General features: G+C 39.9%; 2 protein-coding genes across 2 annotated transcripts in view; both read left to right on the top strand.

Moving 5' to 3' along the window:
• LOC125206503 (ABC transporter C family member 8-like) overlaps window positions 1-1200 on the top strand; it is a 4949-nt gene extending 3749 nt beyond the window's left edge. The window contains exon 8 of the mRNA XM_048105753.1: window positions 1177-1200. Within this exon, the coding sequence (XP_047961710.1) occupies window positions 1177-1200 (24 nt within the window). The remainder of the gene's footprint in view (window positions 1-1176) is intronic.
• Window positions 1201-9908: 8708 nt separating this feature from the next.
• Window positions 9909-15539, top strand: LOC125205230 (ABC transporter C family member 8-like). Its single transcript, XM_048104055.1, is given in 13 exon segments — window positions 9909-9945; window positions 10207-12101; window positions 12170-12490; window positions 12564-12650; window positions 12724-13050; window positions 13052-13327; window positions 13412-13576; window positions 13655-13949; window positions 14042-14256; window positions 14336-14641; window positions 14725-14788; window positions 14864-15103; window positions 15303-15539. Coding segments are annotated over 13 exon segments (4320 nt in total). The 5' UTR covers window positions 9909-9920; the 3' UTR covers window positions 15407-15539.
• The last annotated feature ends 1153 nt before the right edge of the window (window positions 15540-16692 follow it).

The raw sequence follows: 16692 nt of genomic DNA, 5'->3' as shown, positions 1-16692 counted from the left end.
AGATCACAAATCGGGTTTCCGTCTTTTCTCTTCTCTACAATTCAACTCCTTGTCTCCTTCCACCCGCCTCCTCTTTCCACCCGCATCTGCAGCCGCTAATTCAATCAGGTAAGGTAACTATGAGTTTTTTTTCTTCAGCAATTTTGCTCGACTCTCTCTTATTTGAAAATTAGAAGTGATGCCTACTTGGCTTCAATTCATTATATGAATTTGTCATATTTGCGGACTTGCGGAGTATTTCAAGTGAGACTATTACATTCAGCAAGTAATATTTTTAAAACAATCATCTAAAATATACAAATAATATTTTAAAAAAGAAGATCTGATAAAAAAAATTAATGTTTTGGGTCGGGTACCCGCGGTGTTGGGTGCAGGATACCCGACTCGGGTATCGGGTAATACCCGACTAAATGCGGGGCGGGTATCGGGACTAACTTTTGGGCGAAAATCGGGTGCGGGTACCCGTTTCGACACCCCTAGATAAAGATGTCAAGTGGGTCGGGCCAGCCCAGCCCAGCCCGGCCCAGGCCCGGCATGGGCCGGCCTAGGCCCGGCCCGGTAGTGAAATAGCGCGGCCCTGGGTTGGGCTTAATAGTGTAAACGGGCTCCAATTGGGCCATTTTATAAACCCAGGACCGGCCTGGGCCCAGGCCCATCCGAAGCCCGGCCCAGGCCCAGTCCAGGCCCGGCCCAGGACCGGCCCAACATATATTTCTTATAAAATTAGTAATATAGTGTATTTTATGAATAATTTGTGCTTATTTTTTCATATTAATTTAAATATTTTAAATTGCTGTATATATATGTAGTTGAATGGTTCCATTACTCCTTGATTGTAGTGATAATTAATTAATACTAGTATATATGCGTATGTATATTAATAAGATCATAATAAGATCATCTCTAATTATAGTCTTAATTTCAATTAATTATTTTGCCTTTTCATATTTCCTTCTCTCCTCCCAATATTCCATTTTCAATTAAAATTTCCATGATTTTAGACTTTTTAGTCATTCCCTATAACTATTAATAGATATAATTACTTAGTTTCAATTAATCTTGATATGATTTAACCGTTTCATATTTTTTTCTCTCCTCCCAATATTCCATTTTCAATTAAATTTTTCATGATTTTAGTCATTCCCTATAACTATTAATAGATATAATTACTTATAGGTAAAGAAGGCAGAGAGACGGTAATTACTAATTACCGATGAGAGTCTATTCCTCTTCCAAGAATTCAACGGCTATTTTATTCACTTCTCATATTCTCCTATAAATATAGGTTGACTCTCTGCATGTTCATCTCCTCCTTCATACAATCATACTCTATCTTGTTCTCTAAATTCTATTCTGATAATAACTCCATTGGATTTGATTGTTGTGAACCTCCTCCTTCATACAATCATACTCTATCTTGTTCTCTAAATTCTATTCTGATAATAACTCCATTGGATTTGATTGTTGTGAACCTGTGGTGTCCAAACAATTCGATATTGGTTGTTCTCGGATCACTATTCGATCGTTGTAGAGGAGGAAACGGGTCTATTGTCGACAGTCGTCACCATGTTTTGTTGGTAAGATTTAGTTTTGTTTTGCATTAGTTGCTTTCAAAATAATACTTAGTTTATTGTTTGTAATTATCCTTTTCATGGTTTCTTCTTATTTTAATTAATCTCATTGTTAATATTTGTTGTAGAAGAGGAACGTGTCTGTTGTTGCTGAATTGAATCGCCTCGCCGACCACGATCTTCACAATCTTATGTCGGTCAGATTTACTTTTATTATCAGTTAGTTGCTTTATTGATTAGAACTTGGTTTGTTGTTTACAATTTTTGTTTCAAGATGAAAAGATTTTTGGAAAAACCCAGTAATTCATCTTTTAAAATACCACAACAACGTGAGCTTGTCTTGCCATCTTTAGAGTCTATGGTACAACCTGAAACAATAGAAGAAGAAGAGAAAGATGAACAAGAACCGATTGCAGTATCTCAAACTTCTTCTACTTGCGCTAAAAATCCACCTATTAGATCTAAGACTAGTAAGGTGTGGAATTATTTTGTTCTAAAGGGTGATAAAGCAAAGTGCATGTTATGCAAAAAAGATTTCTCCTTTAAACTTAATAGTGGTACCTGTACTCTAACTAGACATCTAAACAATTGGCACAAGAATTGGAAGGAAAATTATTTGTTAGACGATCGTCGACAACAAATTTTAGATGTTTCTAGTGGCACCGTTGCAAATCATGCTTATAAACAAGATGAGGTGAGGGTTGAATTGGCTAAATTGATTATAGGAGCTGAACTCCCATTTAGTTTGGTTGAAAATCACTATTTCTCAAATTTAATGAAAAAAGCTCAATCTCGTTACAAAAATGTTTCTCGAAACACTTGTTATAAAGATGGCTATAAACTGTATGAAAATGAAATTATTGGTTTGAAAAATTTGTTTTCTAAATTAACTTCGAAAATTTCATTAACTACGGACTTATGGCTTGGGAGACAAGGCTTGCATTATTTATGTGTTACGGCTCATAGGATAAATGAAAATTTCATGTTAGAAAAAAGAATAATTGAATTTTCATCAGAGCATCCACATGATGGGCTATCTATATATCAAGCTATTATGTCTTCTTTGAATTATTGGGAAATAAGTGATAAGATCATGTCTATTACAATGGATAATGCTCCAAATAATGGCAAAGCTGTAGACTTTTTCAAAAAAAATTTGAAGCCATGTTTTGATGCAAAATTTTTCCATGTTCGTTGTATTTGTCATATCCTACATCTTTGTGTATGTGATGGAATGAAATGCGTTAGACCTCATATAGATCTTATAAGAGATTCTTTGCTTTATATTATATCATCATCGATTAGATTGCAAAAATATAGGAGAATGATGAGAAATGCGAAAATGAAATTCAAAATTCCTTATATTGATGTAAAAACTAGATGGTCTTCAACTTATAAAATGCTAATGGAAGCAAAACCTTATTCTTCAATAATAATACGTTATTTTGAAGAAGAAAAGAATTCTAGTGTTATTGCCATTAGTGAGAAGAATTGGGAGATTGTTGATATCTTGGTTCCTCTTTTGCAAACATTTAACAATATGACTAATATCATGTCTGGTTCGTACTATCCTACTTCTAATATTATGTTGCGTGATATGGTTAATATTGTTAAATTATTTGATGAACATAGATATATTGAAAATGTGAGAGAAATTATTGCAAAAATGGAGACTAAATGGAGAAAGTATTATGAAAGTGTTCCCTTTTGTGCTATTTTTTCTTATATTTTTGATCCAAGATGCAAAAAGGATGGTTGTGAAGTTTATCTTGAAGAATATTACTTGTGTCTTGGTATTGAAAATCCTTTATCGAATGAAGAACTAGAAGATTTTTTAAATTTTCTTGTTAGTTCATGTACGTCTACTTTCAAAGATACATTGTCAACTACTATGCCATCATCTAGTAGTAAGAGTAACAACCATAGTTCTTCCTCTAGTTATGCACTTCTAGATAAAATAAAAAAGAGGAAGAATGATGCTAGTACAAAATCAACAAATGAACTTAAACATTATTTAAGTTTAGATTTGGTGGAAAATTCAGATGATTTTGATATTTTGCATTGGTGGAAAATGGAACAAAAAAATTATCCAATTTTATCCATAATTGCACGTGATCTACTAAAATGTCAAATGTCAAGTGTAGCATCCGAAAGTGCTTTTAGTGCAGGTGCAAGGACGGTGACTGATAGAAGAACTCGATTGACTCCAAAGTCTATCAAATTTTGCATGCTCTTGAAGAATTGGTTGGATGAAGAATTTCGAATGAACAAATTGCAGAGGTTGGAAAGATATAAAATCAAGGAAATGGCGGAAGAAGATGACGATGGCGAACAAGATATAGTGTTTAATCAAGAAGATCAAGAGCCGGATATAGAGAGATTTTATTTTCCGTTTACAGATTATCACTATTCAAGTTCTCAAGAGCCCAATTTCACATATGATTGGCAAAATTATCCGGATTAGCCAAGTCTTATGAATTTTTGTTTTTGGATATGAAATTATGAAGACATTTTTTGTTTTTTGGTTATGAAATTATATAGACATCATTTCTTTTTGGATATGAAAGTATGAATACATCATTTGTTTTTTTATGCATCTTAAGAAAATGTAAATTAGCTCGGCCCAGCCCAGCCCAGGGCCCACTTGCTAACTGAGCTCGGGCTGGGCTGGGCCCATCCCTGTCAACTTAAACCCAGGCCTGGCCCAGCCCCGTTCCAGACGTGGGCCCGGGCCGGGCTGGGCCCAAATGTCGCCGGTCCTTGTCAGGCCCGGGCCGGCCCACTTGACACCTTTACCCCTAGACTCCACTCCAGCTACTCCAGTGACGTCCGGGTCGCAAACTCTCACGGTACTCGTGGGAAGTGGATGGAACCCGATGGGTGGGTTCTACAATATGTACCATTGGCAACAAATGATGCCCGGGATGGCAGCCTGGGGTAGTAGTATGCCGGTGTGGCAGGGGGGATGCCGAGGGGGGATGCCACTGATGCAGGGGTGGCAGTTCGGGATGCCGGGGATGCAGTTCGGGATGCAGGGGATGCCGGGGGGGGGGGGGAGGGAGGGGTTGTCGGGGGTGCAGTCGGGGGAGGGGGACAATGTCTATCGCTCCAGTCTTGATTTTTTGACTGCGTCTTCCCACACATCGACCCCAGTGGAGACTCAATTCACTGGAGATGACACTTTCTCCTTAGTGGAGTTGTTGGAACAAGTCGATCGATACGAAGACACTCCCATTCATACGGGGGGAGTTGGTCGAGGTCGGGGCGCACCGAAGAAGAAGAAGAGCAAGGGCAAAAAAGGTGGTCGGCGAGTCGTCGCAGCCGACTGATGACGACAATTTACGGAGGAAGTGGACGGATGACGAGAACGTCGGGCTGTCCAAGGCTTGGGTGACTGTTTGCGATGATCCTCTCCAGTCGAACAATCAGAGGATCGTCAACTTGTGGGCTAAGATTGCAGCAGCCTACAAGACACATTGCCCGCACGGGAAGACACACAGCGGGGAGGAGTGCCGGAAGCAGTGGGAGCGAATTAGGGCTGCGGTCTCCTGATTTGCGGGGTCGTACGTGATACGCTCATATTTTGCACTATTTTAGGGCCCTTATTTGGTCTGTTTTTAGTGTCTAAACCGTGATTCATGTCTATATTTCATATATTTTTATCTATTTTGGTATTTTGACATGTTTTGTGAGAATTGTGCATATTTGAGCCAAAAAGATAGGAAAAAGTCGAAAATGGAAGTCTGGCGCGTTCAAAGACGCCCAGCGGCCCGCTGCGTGTGTCGCAGCGACCGCTGGACCACAGCGACCGCTGCGCTTGAAGCGGTCCGCTCCGCAAAGTTGGGCTGAAAAGTCTGAAGACGCCCAGCGACCGCTGGGACGTGTGCAGCGACCGCTCAAGAAGATCCCGTAGCCACTGGACTAATTTGCAGCGACCGCTGTAGGACATGCAGCGACCGCTACCCAAATCTGCCGAGGCTTCGGACAATGCACAGCGACCGCTGGCCAAGGTGCAGCGGTCCGCTGCGAGAAGGCGGTGCACGAATTTAATTAGATTTTCTCCAGATTTTACCAAGATTAGCCAATCTTTTCCTCTCCATCATAGGATTCGACTTACTCCCTCTATATACCCCCTTAAACCTCTTCATTAGTAGACAACTTTTACACTCTTTGCCTCACGATTCTAGAGCAAAAAATTTGAGAGTTCATCACTGTGCAAGAGGTTGAAGACGAAGTCAAATGAAGATCAAGGCTACAGGATTCTACCTTTTGGGTTTTATCACTCTAGTTCTTATATTTACATTGTTTTCCCTTCAAACTATGTTTTTATATTATTCTATCATGTGTAACTAAATTTATAAGATTGTAGGGATGTGTTAATAACATTCTTTTGGTTTATACGAATTCCATTTTCTATTTTATATCCGTTTTGTTTATACTTTGTTTCTTCCTTAAGTTGTTCCGTAATACTGCATGTTTGAGTGACACATTCGATGCTGATCTGCTATAACTTGCTACATAATCGTGAGAGGAGGTTGACGAGTTAGATCCACTTAACAGACACTATAATTAGCTTCCCTTGAAACGACACTATTAATTGAGAGTGAGGACTTTTCAAGTGTCTTGAGTTTCTAGGAGTTACGAATCTAGGATTGACACCCCTAGTGTTAGTAATCTACGCTTGTACCGCATGTGCAGAACTTCTGTGACTCGTCCTATCGAAGTATAGACTGTGCTAGGGTATTGTAGAAGGAATTTGTATAACCATAGTTGTGAATGCACATACCTGGAATTCTCTTATCTCATTTATTCGATCTCTAGTTTGTGCTGCATTCATCCACTTTCTGTTTTGAATTTAATCGTTTTCACAAAATTCTCTGGTTCTCCAAATAGTAAAAGAAGTTTAGTAGAAGATAGCCAATTGGTGATTTTATTCCCCGTGTTCGACAACCCGTTACTGACCTATAGCTATACTAGATCTACCCTGTATACTTGTAGATATTTTTAGTGCTAATAAATAGTGCATCAGTACGCCAACAACCTCCGCATGAAGACCAGCGGCCAAACTGACGACGATGTCAGGAGGATGGCGGAGGCCCAGTTCCCCTTGAAGAATGTTTATAAGGAGTTCACCTTCTGGAACTGTTATGTGGTGCTGATGAATTCTGAGAAGTTTCGGGCGGGTGTCGATGCTGGCTGGCCGAAGAAGCAGCGGCTGAACTATGTCGGTGACTACAGCAGCGGCGGTGGTTCTCACGAGCTCCCCGACGATGCTCAGGAGTTCCTGTCCCCTCCATCGTTTACTCGCCGCACCCGCCCGGTTGGTCAAAGGACGGCGCAACGGGCCCGTTCTAGGGGAGTCGCCCAGGTCCCAGGAGGTCCAGTCGGCATCCTCCCTACTGGCAAGTCGACAACCGATCTTGCCGAACTCGGGCGTCAACAAACGGCGATGAACATGTGGAAAATCGTCAATCAATGGAAGACAGCATAGGACCCTGTGGAGAAGGGGTTTCTTTTCGAGATCCTTCAGAGTATGCAGGCCGATTTGGCCCGCGCACGTAGGGCCAGGGGAGACGATGGGGCCTCAGCTGCGCCAGATTTGGGGATCTCGGGTAGCGGCGACGGCGGCGACGAGGAGTGAGCCGGGGATCGTGTGTGGAAGCAAGATGGTTTTTTTTTTTTAAATTATGTAATTTTTTTTGTACTTTTTTTAAATTTTAATAAAATTATCGCATTTTTCCGTATTTGTGTCGTAAATTTAATTCCGTATTTTGCGTGATTGTATATTTATTTGTTTTTTATAATGTTGTTGGCCTCTAGCTAGGCTATTGTTTGTCCAGTTTCTTGTCCTGATGATGTGGCAGGAGGAGTTTTTGGCCAGGATATGGCTGGCCTAAAGCCATTGGAGATGCTCTTAGTAAGAGAGAAGGAAAAAAGTATAAGAAAGAAATTGTTGAAAATTTTTCGTTTTTAGATGTGCACTTTTTTTTGGACAATTAAAAATGATAAATATGTTTTTTTTTTTTTGGGGACTGAGGGAGTAGTACTAATTTATAAAATATTGTAGTAGTATAAAAAACCTTGGACAGTTTTTGGTGTTGCAGATAACTTTTTATTGTGACATGTAAATATACAAATTAACTTTTGACTTTGGAAAAAATTTAAAACAGGAGCATCGCGATCATTAAAAACAAGATCATTTTTACTATAAAGAATAAATAAATTAATTTAAAATCAAATTCACATACCACGTCACTCCCCCTTTTCTGTTGATTCTTACCAAAATGCCCCTACTAATCTAGAATTCGTGAAGAATTCATGTTGTGGGAAAATTGAAGGTTGGTTCAATTTCAATCACATGATTTAATAAAATAATCTATTTACACAAAAGAGTTAGAATCTATATATTTAAAAAGTTTGGCTAGTGTTTGGAGTATATATTAACCGAGCAATGTGAATTATTATCGCCGGCCACTGTCGACCACATTCGAAATATAAATGAAAATGCGATCTTTGAAGAATAAATTGAGAGACAAAGCAATAAATTAATGTGGTCACATATAGTGGAGTAGTTGACAGAATTAAATCCTCATCTCATTCAACATTAGAAGGTAAACGTGTTCAACATTACATCTCAAACCTAGAGTATGTTAGGGTGACACCACTCTTAAAGTGTCAACATGACAACAAGTAACATGCAATCTGCAATACATATGCAAGCAATGTGCGATACATAGGTAAACAATTCAAAATATGGTTCCAAGCAATATGATATACGAAATCAGAGCACTATCGTGACACCATAGTTAAAATGACAATTTAGGGAAGCAATATGTGATACGAAATCAAAGATAATCAAACAATCTACGATACATAGGCAAACAAGCCTGCCACATGACAGACTAAGATTAAATCTACTCCTAAATCTAAGGGTTCTTACCATCTGTACATTGTTATTTTAAAAGTGATTGTCATCTTAATTCAATCCCATCTGGTCAACCACTAAATTGATGTATTGTCTATCATTGTGAGTTGCGACTGAAGGAACATTTTATCAAATTCTTATCCAACATTCTCAATAGCCAATTGAGAAGTGATAAATGTATATAAATAATCAAATATTTTCTAACATTTTATATCAAAAATTGATTTATAAATATTAATTGATTTAAAATAAATTTAATATTAATCATTTTGCAATACTTAAAAAAAAATTGAAATTTTAACTTAAATATTTTTTTAATAAATATAGTACTATAACTAATTCCAAAAATTTCCTTAAAAATATAGTACTTCAAAAATTTGTCGATAAAATATTTTTAACTTACAAATATTAACTTAAATATTTTTAACTTCAAAAATATTTTTTTAACTTAAAAATTTTAACTTAAATATAGTACTTGAAATTTGTGGATAAAATAGATTGAGAAAGATAACTGAAAACAAATGGAGAGATGTGGTCACAATTGGTAGGTGAGATAGTTAAATCCTCATCTCATAAAATTTCAAAGATCATTAATGCTTATTATTCATCATTTCAACTTGTAAAACTCTCGATAAAGACAATTCAGCCTTGGTTTCACTAATGCAACTCATACATGACATCCAACACCATCACTCACCACCCAATCTTTCTCCCCAAACTCCAAATTCAATCTCTCACTGTGTGCAAGACAGATAAATCTCATAACACGATGATACATGAGAACTCATCTCAAAAGACTAGCCTATGAGAAGAGAGAACCCATTTAGTCTATATACCCCACACCAGTTATTCTCACAACCGATGTGGAAATTGAGTCTGTAACATTTAACCCTTCTTTAAGGGCCAACGTTCTCGTAGGTCATGGCTGGTTCTTTGCCAGGCCACCACTCTGAGTTCTCGTTGGTTACGGCGGATTCTTTGCCAGTCCACCACTCCGAGTCGGCCCCAAACATACTAGTTGGTCACGACGAGTTCGTTGCCCGGCCACCACTCCGAGCCGTTTGGGGAGAACTCATCCCAAAAGACTAGCATAGGAGAGAAAACCCATTTAATCTATATACCCCGCACCAGTTGTTCTCACAATCGATGTACAACTTCATGTTTCCATAATAAGCAAGATAAAATGGCAGTACAGGAAATTTTAATTTGAAAATGATTCAAATTAAAATTGTTCAATTGGCATGTATATTTGTGATTTGTTCAAGAAGATTATTTTTTGAAAATACGGATGTAATTTTTAGTTCATAATCTAAAAGAGGTTAAAATTCGAATTTTCTAGAACTGACTTTTGCTCACTGCACAAATAAAAGCACCCCTTTCCGTGCAATTCGTGGTGTCCCAAAAAAAAAAAAATCTTCAAAACAATGGCCTCCTCACTAGCTTTGTGGCGTATGCTTTTTCTTGCTTCTTATTTTCATCTCATTCTTCTAATCTAATCACTTTGATTATGCACTTTTCATGTTTTTTTGTTGTTGTCTTTACATGTGATTCTTATTTGCAAACTGCATGCAGTAACATTAAACAAATTTTTTTTTGCTAAGAGCTCTTGTTTAAGATTTTGTACAATTCTTGTTCCATTTGTGCATAGGGCTTGTTTGTTTTCAAGTTTACATTTTTCTGATGAATTGCTGTGATTAATGATGTTCACAGGGGAAATTTCTTGGTTGCATGAAGAAAGATTGTCATCTTCTTTGAGAAGCATCATTGATTACTTCAATCTATTGGCTGCCTTTATCTTGTTTGTGGTTTTGCTTGTGACAAGGAGAAGTAGCTTTAGAGAGAGGAGAAGAGATTGGTTTAGCATAGCAATTTTAGGGTGTTGTGCTCTTGTGAGCATAGGATACTATGGTGCTGCCTTAAGCGAAGAATCGAGTCGTTTAGTATGGCTTGGAAGGGGGCTTGTATGGACCACCTTAGCCGTGTCTGTGATAGTTCGGAGTTCGAGATTGATTGCTGTAGTGAAATCTGTTTGGTGGATTGTGTTTTTTCTCTTGATTTCAGCATTCAATATTGTGGAATTAGTGAAATTTCATGACATAGAGATTCTTGAAATAGCACCTTGGCTTGCAAATTTGTTGCTTTTGTTGTGTGGTTTGAGGAATCTTCAGGGGATTGTGTCTCATCAAGTGTTGGATTTGGACAGTAGCTTCTCTGAGTCTCTGCTGGTGAGAACCTCAGGAAAGGGTTGTTTCGATTTAGAAGAAGCGTCGTTGTTAAGTATATTGTTGTTTTCTTGGATCAATCCTCTGCTTAAGTTAGGTAGCTCCAAAGCTCTAAATCTTGATGATATCCCTTCTCTTGGATCTGAGGATGAAGCCCTTTTGGCATACAAGAGTTTTGGCGACGCGTGGAGTGCGCTTGAGGAGGAAAAGGGAGCCAAAAACTTGACATTTTGGGCAATTGCAAGAGTGTATTGGAAATGTATGGTGGTGGCTGGGATGTGTTTACTTCTTAGAACAGTTTGTGTTGTGGCAACTCCTTTGTTTCTTTATGCTTTTGTCAACTATTCGAATCTTGAGGAGAAGGATCTCGAGAAGGGTGTTTTCTTGGTGGGATTGTTGGTTGTTTTGAAGGTTGTGGAGTCGCTGTCTAACCGGCAGTTTTACTTCTATTCGAGACGAATAGGGATGAGGATGAGGTCGGCTTTAATGGTGGCTGTCTATCAGAAGCAGCTTAAGCTCTCTACATTAGGGAGGCAGAGGCATTCGACGGGTGAGATAGTTAATTACATCTCGGTTGATGCTTATCGTATGGGCGAATCCGTGATGTGGTTCCACGTCGGGTGGGCTTCAACCGTGCAGCTGTTCCTAGCCATTGGTGTTATCTCCTCTGTCGTAGGCCTAGGTGTGGTCCCGGGGTTAGTCCCTTTCGCGTTCTGTGGGCTAATGAACGTCCCGTTTGCAAGGCTACTGCAGAAGTTTCAGACAGAGTTCATGGCTGCTCAGGACAAGCGATTGAGGTCGTTTTCGGAGATTCTCAACAACATGAAGATCATCAAGCTGCAGTCGTGGGAAACGAATTTCAAGACGTTGGTTGAATCTTTTAGGCAGAGTGAGTTCAAATGGCTGTCTGACACTCAGTATATGAAGACATATGGGACAGTTTTGTATTGGATGTCTCCAACGATTGTGTCGTCCGCCATTTTCTTCGGGTGCGTGATTTTCAAGAGCGCGCTGCTGGACGCTGGCACTGTGTTCACGGTCATGGCTGCGCTTAGGACCATGTCTGAGCCGGTCAGGTTCATACCGGAAGCTCTGTCTTGTTTGATTCAGGTCAAGGTTTCGTTTGAACGGATCAACGCGTTTCTGTTGGAAGACGAACTCAAACAAGACGATGTGCAAAGATGTGGAGGAGATTTGGACCATGTAATTAGTATACTAGGTGGTTGCTTTAGTTGGGAAGCAGAAGCAACTTCTTTGACACTAGAGGATATAACTGTTGAAGCGAGACGGGGGGAGAAGATCGCGGTCTGTGGGCCCGTTGGCGCGGGGAAATCGTCACTTTTGTATGCTGTTCTTGGTGAAATACCCAAGATATCTGGAAATGTAAGTGTTAACTTCTTCATCAGTGTTTGCTTCTTTACAAATGTTGATTTTATTTCTTGTTTTTGCAGGTGAGTGTTCTTGGATCAGTGGCGTACGTTTCGCAAGGTTCTTGGATTCAGAGTGGGACTATTCGCGACAATATACTCTTTGGGAAGGCGATGGACAAGGCCAGATACGAAGAGGCCGTTAGAGCGTGTGCTTTGGACAAAGATATCGAAAATTTCGACTTTGGTGATCTCACTGAGATAGGCCAGAGAGGGCTGAATCTGAGCGGAGGGCAGAAGCAGCGGGTTCAGCTTGCTCGAGCTGTGTACAATGACGCGGATATATATCTCCTCGACGACCCTTTTAGCGCAGTAGATGCACATACAGCAGCAGCCCTTTTCAATGTAAGAAAACATAACCTCACTGTTATTGTGTGTTTAATAGAAAAATGTTTTTCGACAGCTCGTTTCGCTGCAGGACTGTGTGATGACTGCACTAGCAAAGAAGACAGTGATTCTTGTGACTCATCAAGTGGAGTTTCTCAATACCGTGGACAAAATTCTGGTAATTGTTTTGTTTATAATGAGTGTCTCTTTGTTGATTATGTTGAAATGATATCCTGAAATGATGGTTTTAGGTTGTTGAAGGAGGAAAAGTCACTCAATCGGGAAGCTACGGGGAACTTCTGGTCGGAGGGACGACCTTTGAACAGCTCGTGTCTGCTCACACAAACAGCATAGGATCATTTGATGAGACATATGGTTCGAATCAGCACGAGCATCGCGTAGAGCCTGCAAATCAAATAGAGGAGGCTGTCGATAAGGAGGAACGAGACGGGGGGATTGTGATGAATCCGAAAACTCAGCTGACAGAGGAGGAAGAGATAGGAGTTGGGGATGTAGGGTGGAAGGCCTTCTCGCATTACTTTCTTATATCTAAGGGACTCTTCGTCGCGTGCTGCGCTGCTCGTAGCTCATTGTGGCTTCGTGGCTCTCCAAGGCACAGCGAGCTTTTGGCTTGCGTTTTCAATCCAAAATACGGAGAAAAGTAGCGTCTATGTCGTTGGAATCTACACTCTTATATCCTTGCTCAGTGCCGTCTTTGTGTATTTCAGGGCATTCTTTGCAGTTCTGTTAGGACTCAAAGCTTCGAAATCCTTTTTCTCCGGCTTCACCAACTCCATCTTCAATGCTCCGATGCTCTTCTTCGATTCCACCCCAGTGGGGAGGATTCTAACGCGTGTAAGACTCGCTCCCACACACCTTCTTCGCCTTTTGGTTTAACATACGCTGATTAAGCTGTTTTCACACGTGTTTCTTGATTAGGCGTCGTCTGATCTCAGCGTCCTCGACTTTGACATACCTATGGCGTTCCAGTTCGTTCTGGCAGCCTCGGTTGAGATTGTTTCGACAATAGGCATTATGGCCTATGTAACATGGCAAGTTCTCATTGTGGGCTTATTTGCTATTGTGTCTTCAAAATACATCCAAGTAAGAATTGAGACCTCAAACTATGTATACTTCAAAAATCTGTGTTTTTATCTTATCTGAACTTCACTGTGATGAAAGGGATACTACCAAAAATCCGCGGGCGAGCTGATGAGAGTCAACGGAACCACAAAAGCCCCGGTTATGAACTACGCATCAGAGACAGCTCTAGGAGTTGCAACCATACGAGCATTTGGAGTTTCGGACAAGTTCTTCTCGAACTACCTTAAACTTGTCGATAGGGATGCTAAGGTGTTCCTGTCCTCAAACGCGGCCTTGGAGTGGCTCGTTTTGAGAACTGAAGCACTTCAGAATCTTACGTTGTTCACTTCTGCTATCTTTCTAGTGATTTTTCCGAATAGCTACATTGCTCCGGGTACTTGCACGCTTCTCGTGCTACTAACGCAAAGCTCTTAAAAATTTCCACCTTTTGGTGCTGATTTAGGCCGTTTTATGTTGCTGTCACAGGTCTCGTAGGGCTGTCGCTTTCCTATGCTTTCGCGCTTACTGGAGCGCAGGTGTTTCTGTCGAGATGGTATAGTAGTTTGGCTAACTACATCGTCTCTGTGGAGAGGATCAAACAGTACATGAACATACCGCCCGAGCCTCCAGCTGTCATACCAGATAACAGACCTCCAGCTTCATGGCCTCAAAAGGGTAGAATCGAGCTGGTCGAATTGAAGGTGAGGGATTGTACACTTTCGTATAGTTAATAGTTATGATATGACTCGAAGGTGAGGAATCACATATGTTTTTGTTCAGATACGCTATCGGCCTAATGCTCCAGTAGTCCTCAAGGGGATCACCTGCACTTTCGAAGAAGGGAAGCGAGTGGGGGTCGTGGGAAGGACCGGGAGCGGGAAAACCACTCTGATCAGCGCATTGTTTCGCCTTGTTGAGCCTCATGGTGGGAGGATACTCGTGGATGGGCTCGATATTTGCTCTATAGGCCTTAGAGATTTGAGGCTAAAGCTCAGCATTATCCCTCAAGAGCCAACTCTGTTTAGAGGAAGTGTTAGAACAAATCTTGATCCATTAGGCCTTTACTCTGATGATGAGATTTGGAAGGTGAGTTCTATCATTAATAATTTAATATCAGCGCATGCACTTTAATTAAATTTTGGTTAATATGATTGATTATTGATTTATAGGCCCTTGAAAAATGCCAACTTAAGTCAACAATCAGTGAACTTCCAAACTTACTAGAATCTTCTGGTAAGACTAATGTGGCAAAAAATGAAGGAATAGAAGGATTGGTTTAGTGATTGAGATTGGTTTGATTTGATGCAGTGAGTGATGAAGGGGAGAATTGGAGCATGGGGCAGAGGCAACTCTTCTGCCTAGGAAGAGTGCTTTTGAAGAGGAACAAGATCTTGGTTCTAGACGAGGCGACCGCCTCTATTGACTCGAACACAGATGCCATTTTGCAGAGGATCATCAGGGAGGAGTTCTCCGACTGTACAGTGATAACTGTGGCGCATCGCGTTCCAACTGTGATTGATAGTGACATGGTGCTGGTCTTGTCTTATGGTACGCTTTCTTCGTCCAGTATTAGGAGTCTTTCTTTTTCTCAACATAAGTTTAAGAAGTGTAAGTTGAAAAAGTTAGTTGAATGTGAGCTCAATGAATTTTGATCAAATTGTGATCTGTTGGCGGGGAGACTAAAATGATCAGACAGAGGTAGTACGAGATTAGAACATGCTTATGAGGCTTGTTGAATTGATTGCAGGGAAGTTGGTGGAGTATGATGAACCTTCAAGGCTTATGGAGATTAATTCCTCATTTTCAAAGCTTGTGGCTGAGTATTGGTCTACTTGTAAGAAGAATCACTAGTGCATTTTGTTTGTGCGAGAGAGAAGTAATTTTATTTGTAATTGCTTGCATTTTTTTTTCAATTTTTTTTTCTTCATGGGAGCTAATATGTCTCAAAGTAAGTTCATAAATTTCAATTTTTTCACACACTAAACCTCATGTTTTAATATCGATCTGATTGCTGAGTCGGCGTGCAGTTTTGCTGGATTTGGGCTGTTCTTATGACTATGGGGCCTAAATGTAACTGCCTTGCTATCCAATTCAGTTAAAATATAGAGATTAAATTAAATTCAACCAAAAATAAAAAAATAAAAAAAAAATTCAATAATTAGTGACTAATAACTAAAATCTAAAACTAAAAAATATAGATTTAAGAAAATTATTAGGACTTGTGCTACTACATGTTCTGTCAATAAGACAAAATTAAGCAGTCATTTTGTGTAGTTAATGTATACTCCTATATAGTAGCCAAAGTATAAATGATACTCCCCCTGTTCATGAAAAATAGAACACATTGTGAATGACACGAGTTTTAATATGGAATTGATAAAGTAAGAGAGAAGTATTGTTAGGGGAATGTGAGGACAATATTATTAATAAGAGAGAATAGAAAAAAGTAAAAGAGAAGGAAAAGAATTAAGAGAGAAGTAATGTCAGTGGAAAGTGGGGTCCATATTATTAGAGCATTTCCAATGGCGGCTACCGGACTGGCTAGCCGCTCGCTTGCCGGTCCGCTAGCCGACCATTGGGACCGGCTAACGACAAATCGGCGAGCAAATCGGCTAGCCCACGCCGATTCGCGGGCGCTAGCCGATCCGCTGGCCGCCATTGTAGGCTCCCGATCGGCGAGCAGTAATTTTTCTTTTTTTTAAATTTTCGAAACTCTATATATATGCGATTTTAACGTCATTTTCATTTGCACCACTTGTGTTAACGAGTATATATCTCTCTCTCTCTCTCTTAATTTCTGTACAAGAGCAATATCGCTAAATGGAGAACAACAACGACTCCACTAGGGGTGTCGAAACGGGTAGCGGGTAACGGGTAATCCCGAATCCGACCCGATACCCGGCGGGTATCGGGTACCCGTTACCCGACGGAATTGGGTAACGGGTCGGGGTCGGGTATAATTATATTTGATTTTGCGGGTATCGGGTATCCCGATAGTCCCGAAATACCCGATATGTATATTAATATTTTATAATTTTTAATTTTAATAGTTACTGACTGTGTTGGCTTAAATATGTCATATTGTAATTTTTTATTAGTAATATATTATAAAACATATTTTTTAAGTTTTTAACTTT

This window comes from Salvia hispanica, chromosome 2 (genome assembly GCF_023119035.1).
Source record: "Salvia hispanica cultivar TCC Black 2014 chromosome 2, UniMelb_Shisp_WGS_1.0, whole genome shotgun sequence".
Taxonomy (NCBI): Eukaryota; Viridiplantae; Streptophyta; class Magnoliopsida; order Lamiales; family Lamiaceae; genus Salvia; species Salvia hispanica.
The sequence above is the reverse complement of the archived record's forward strand: the minus strand, read 5'-3'. Positions and strand labels throughout refer to the sequence as shown.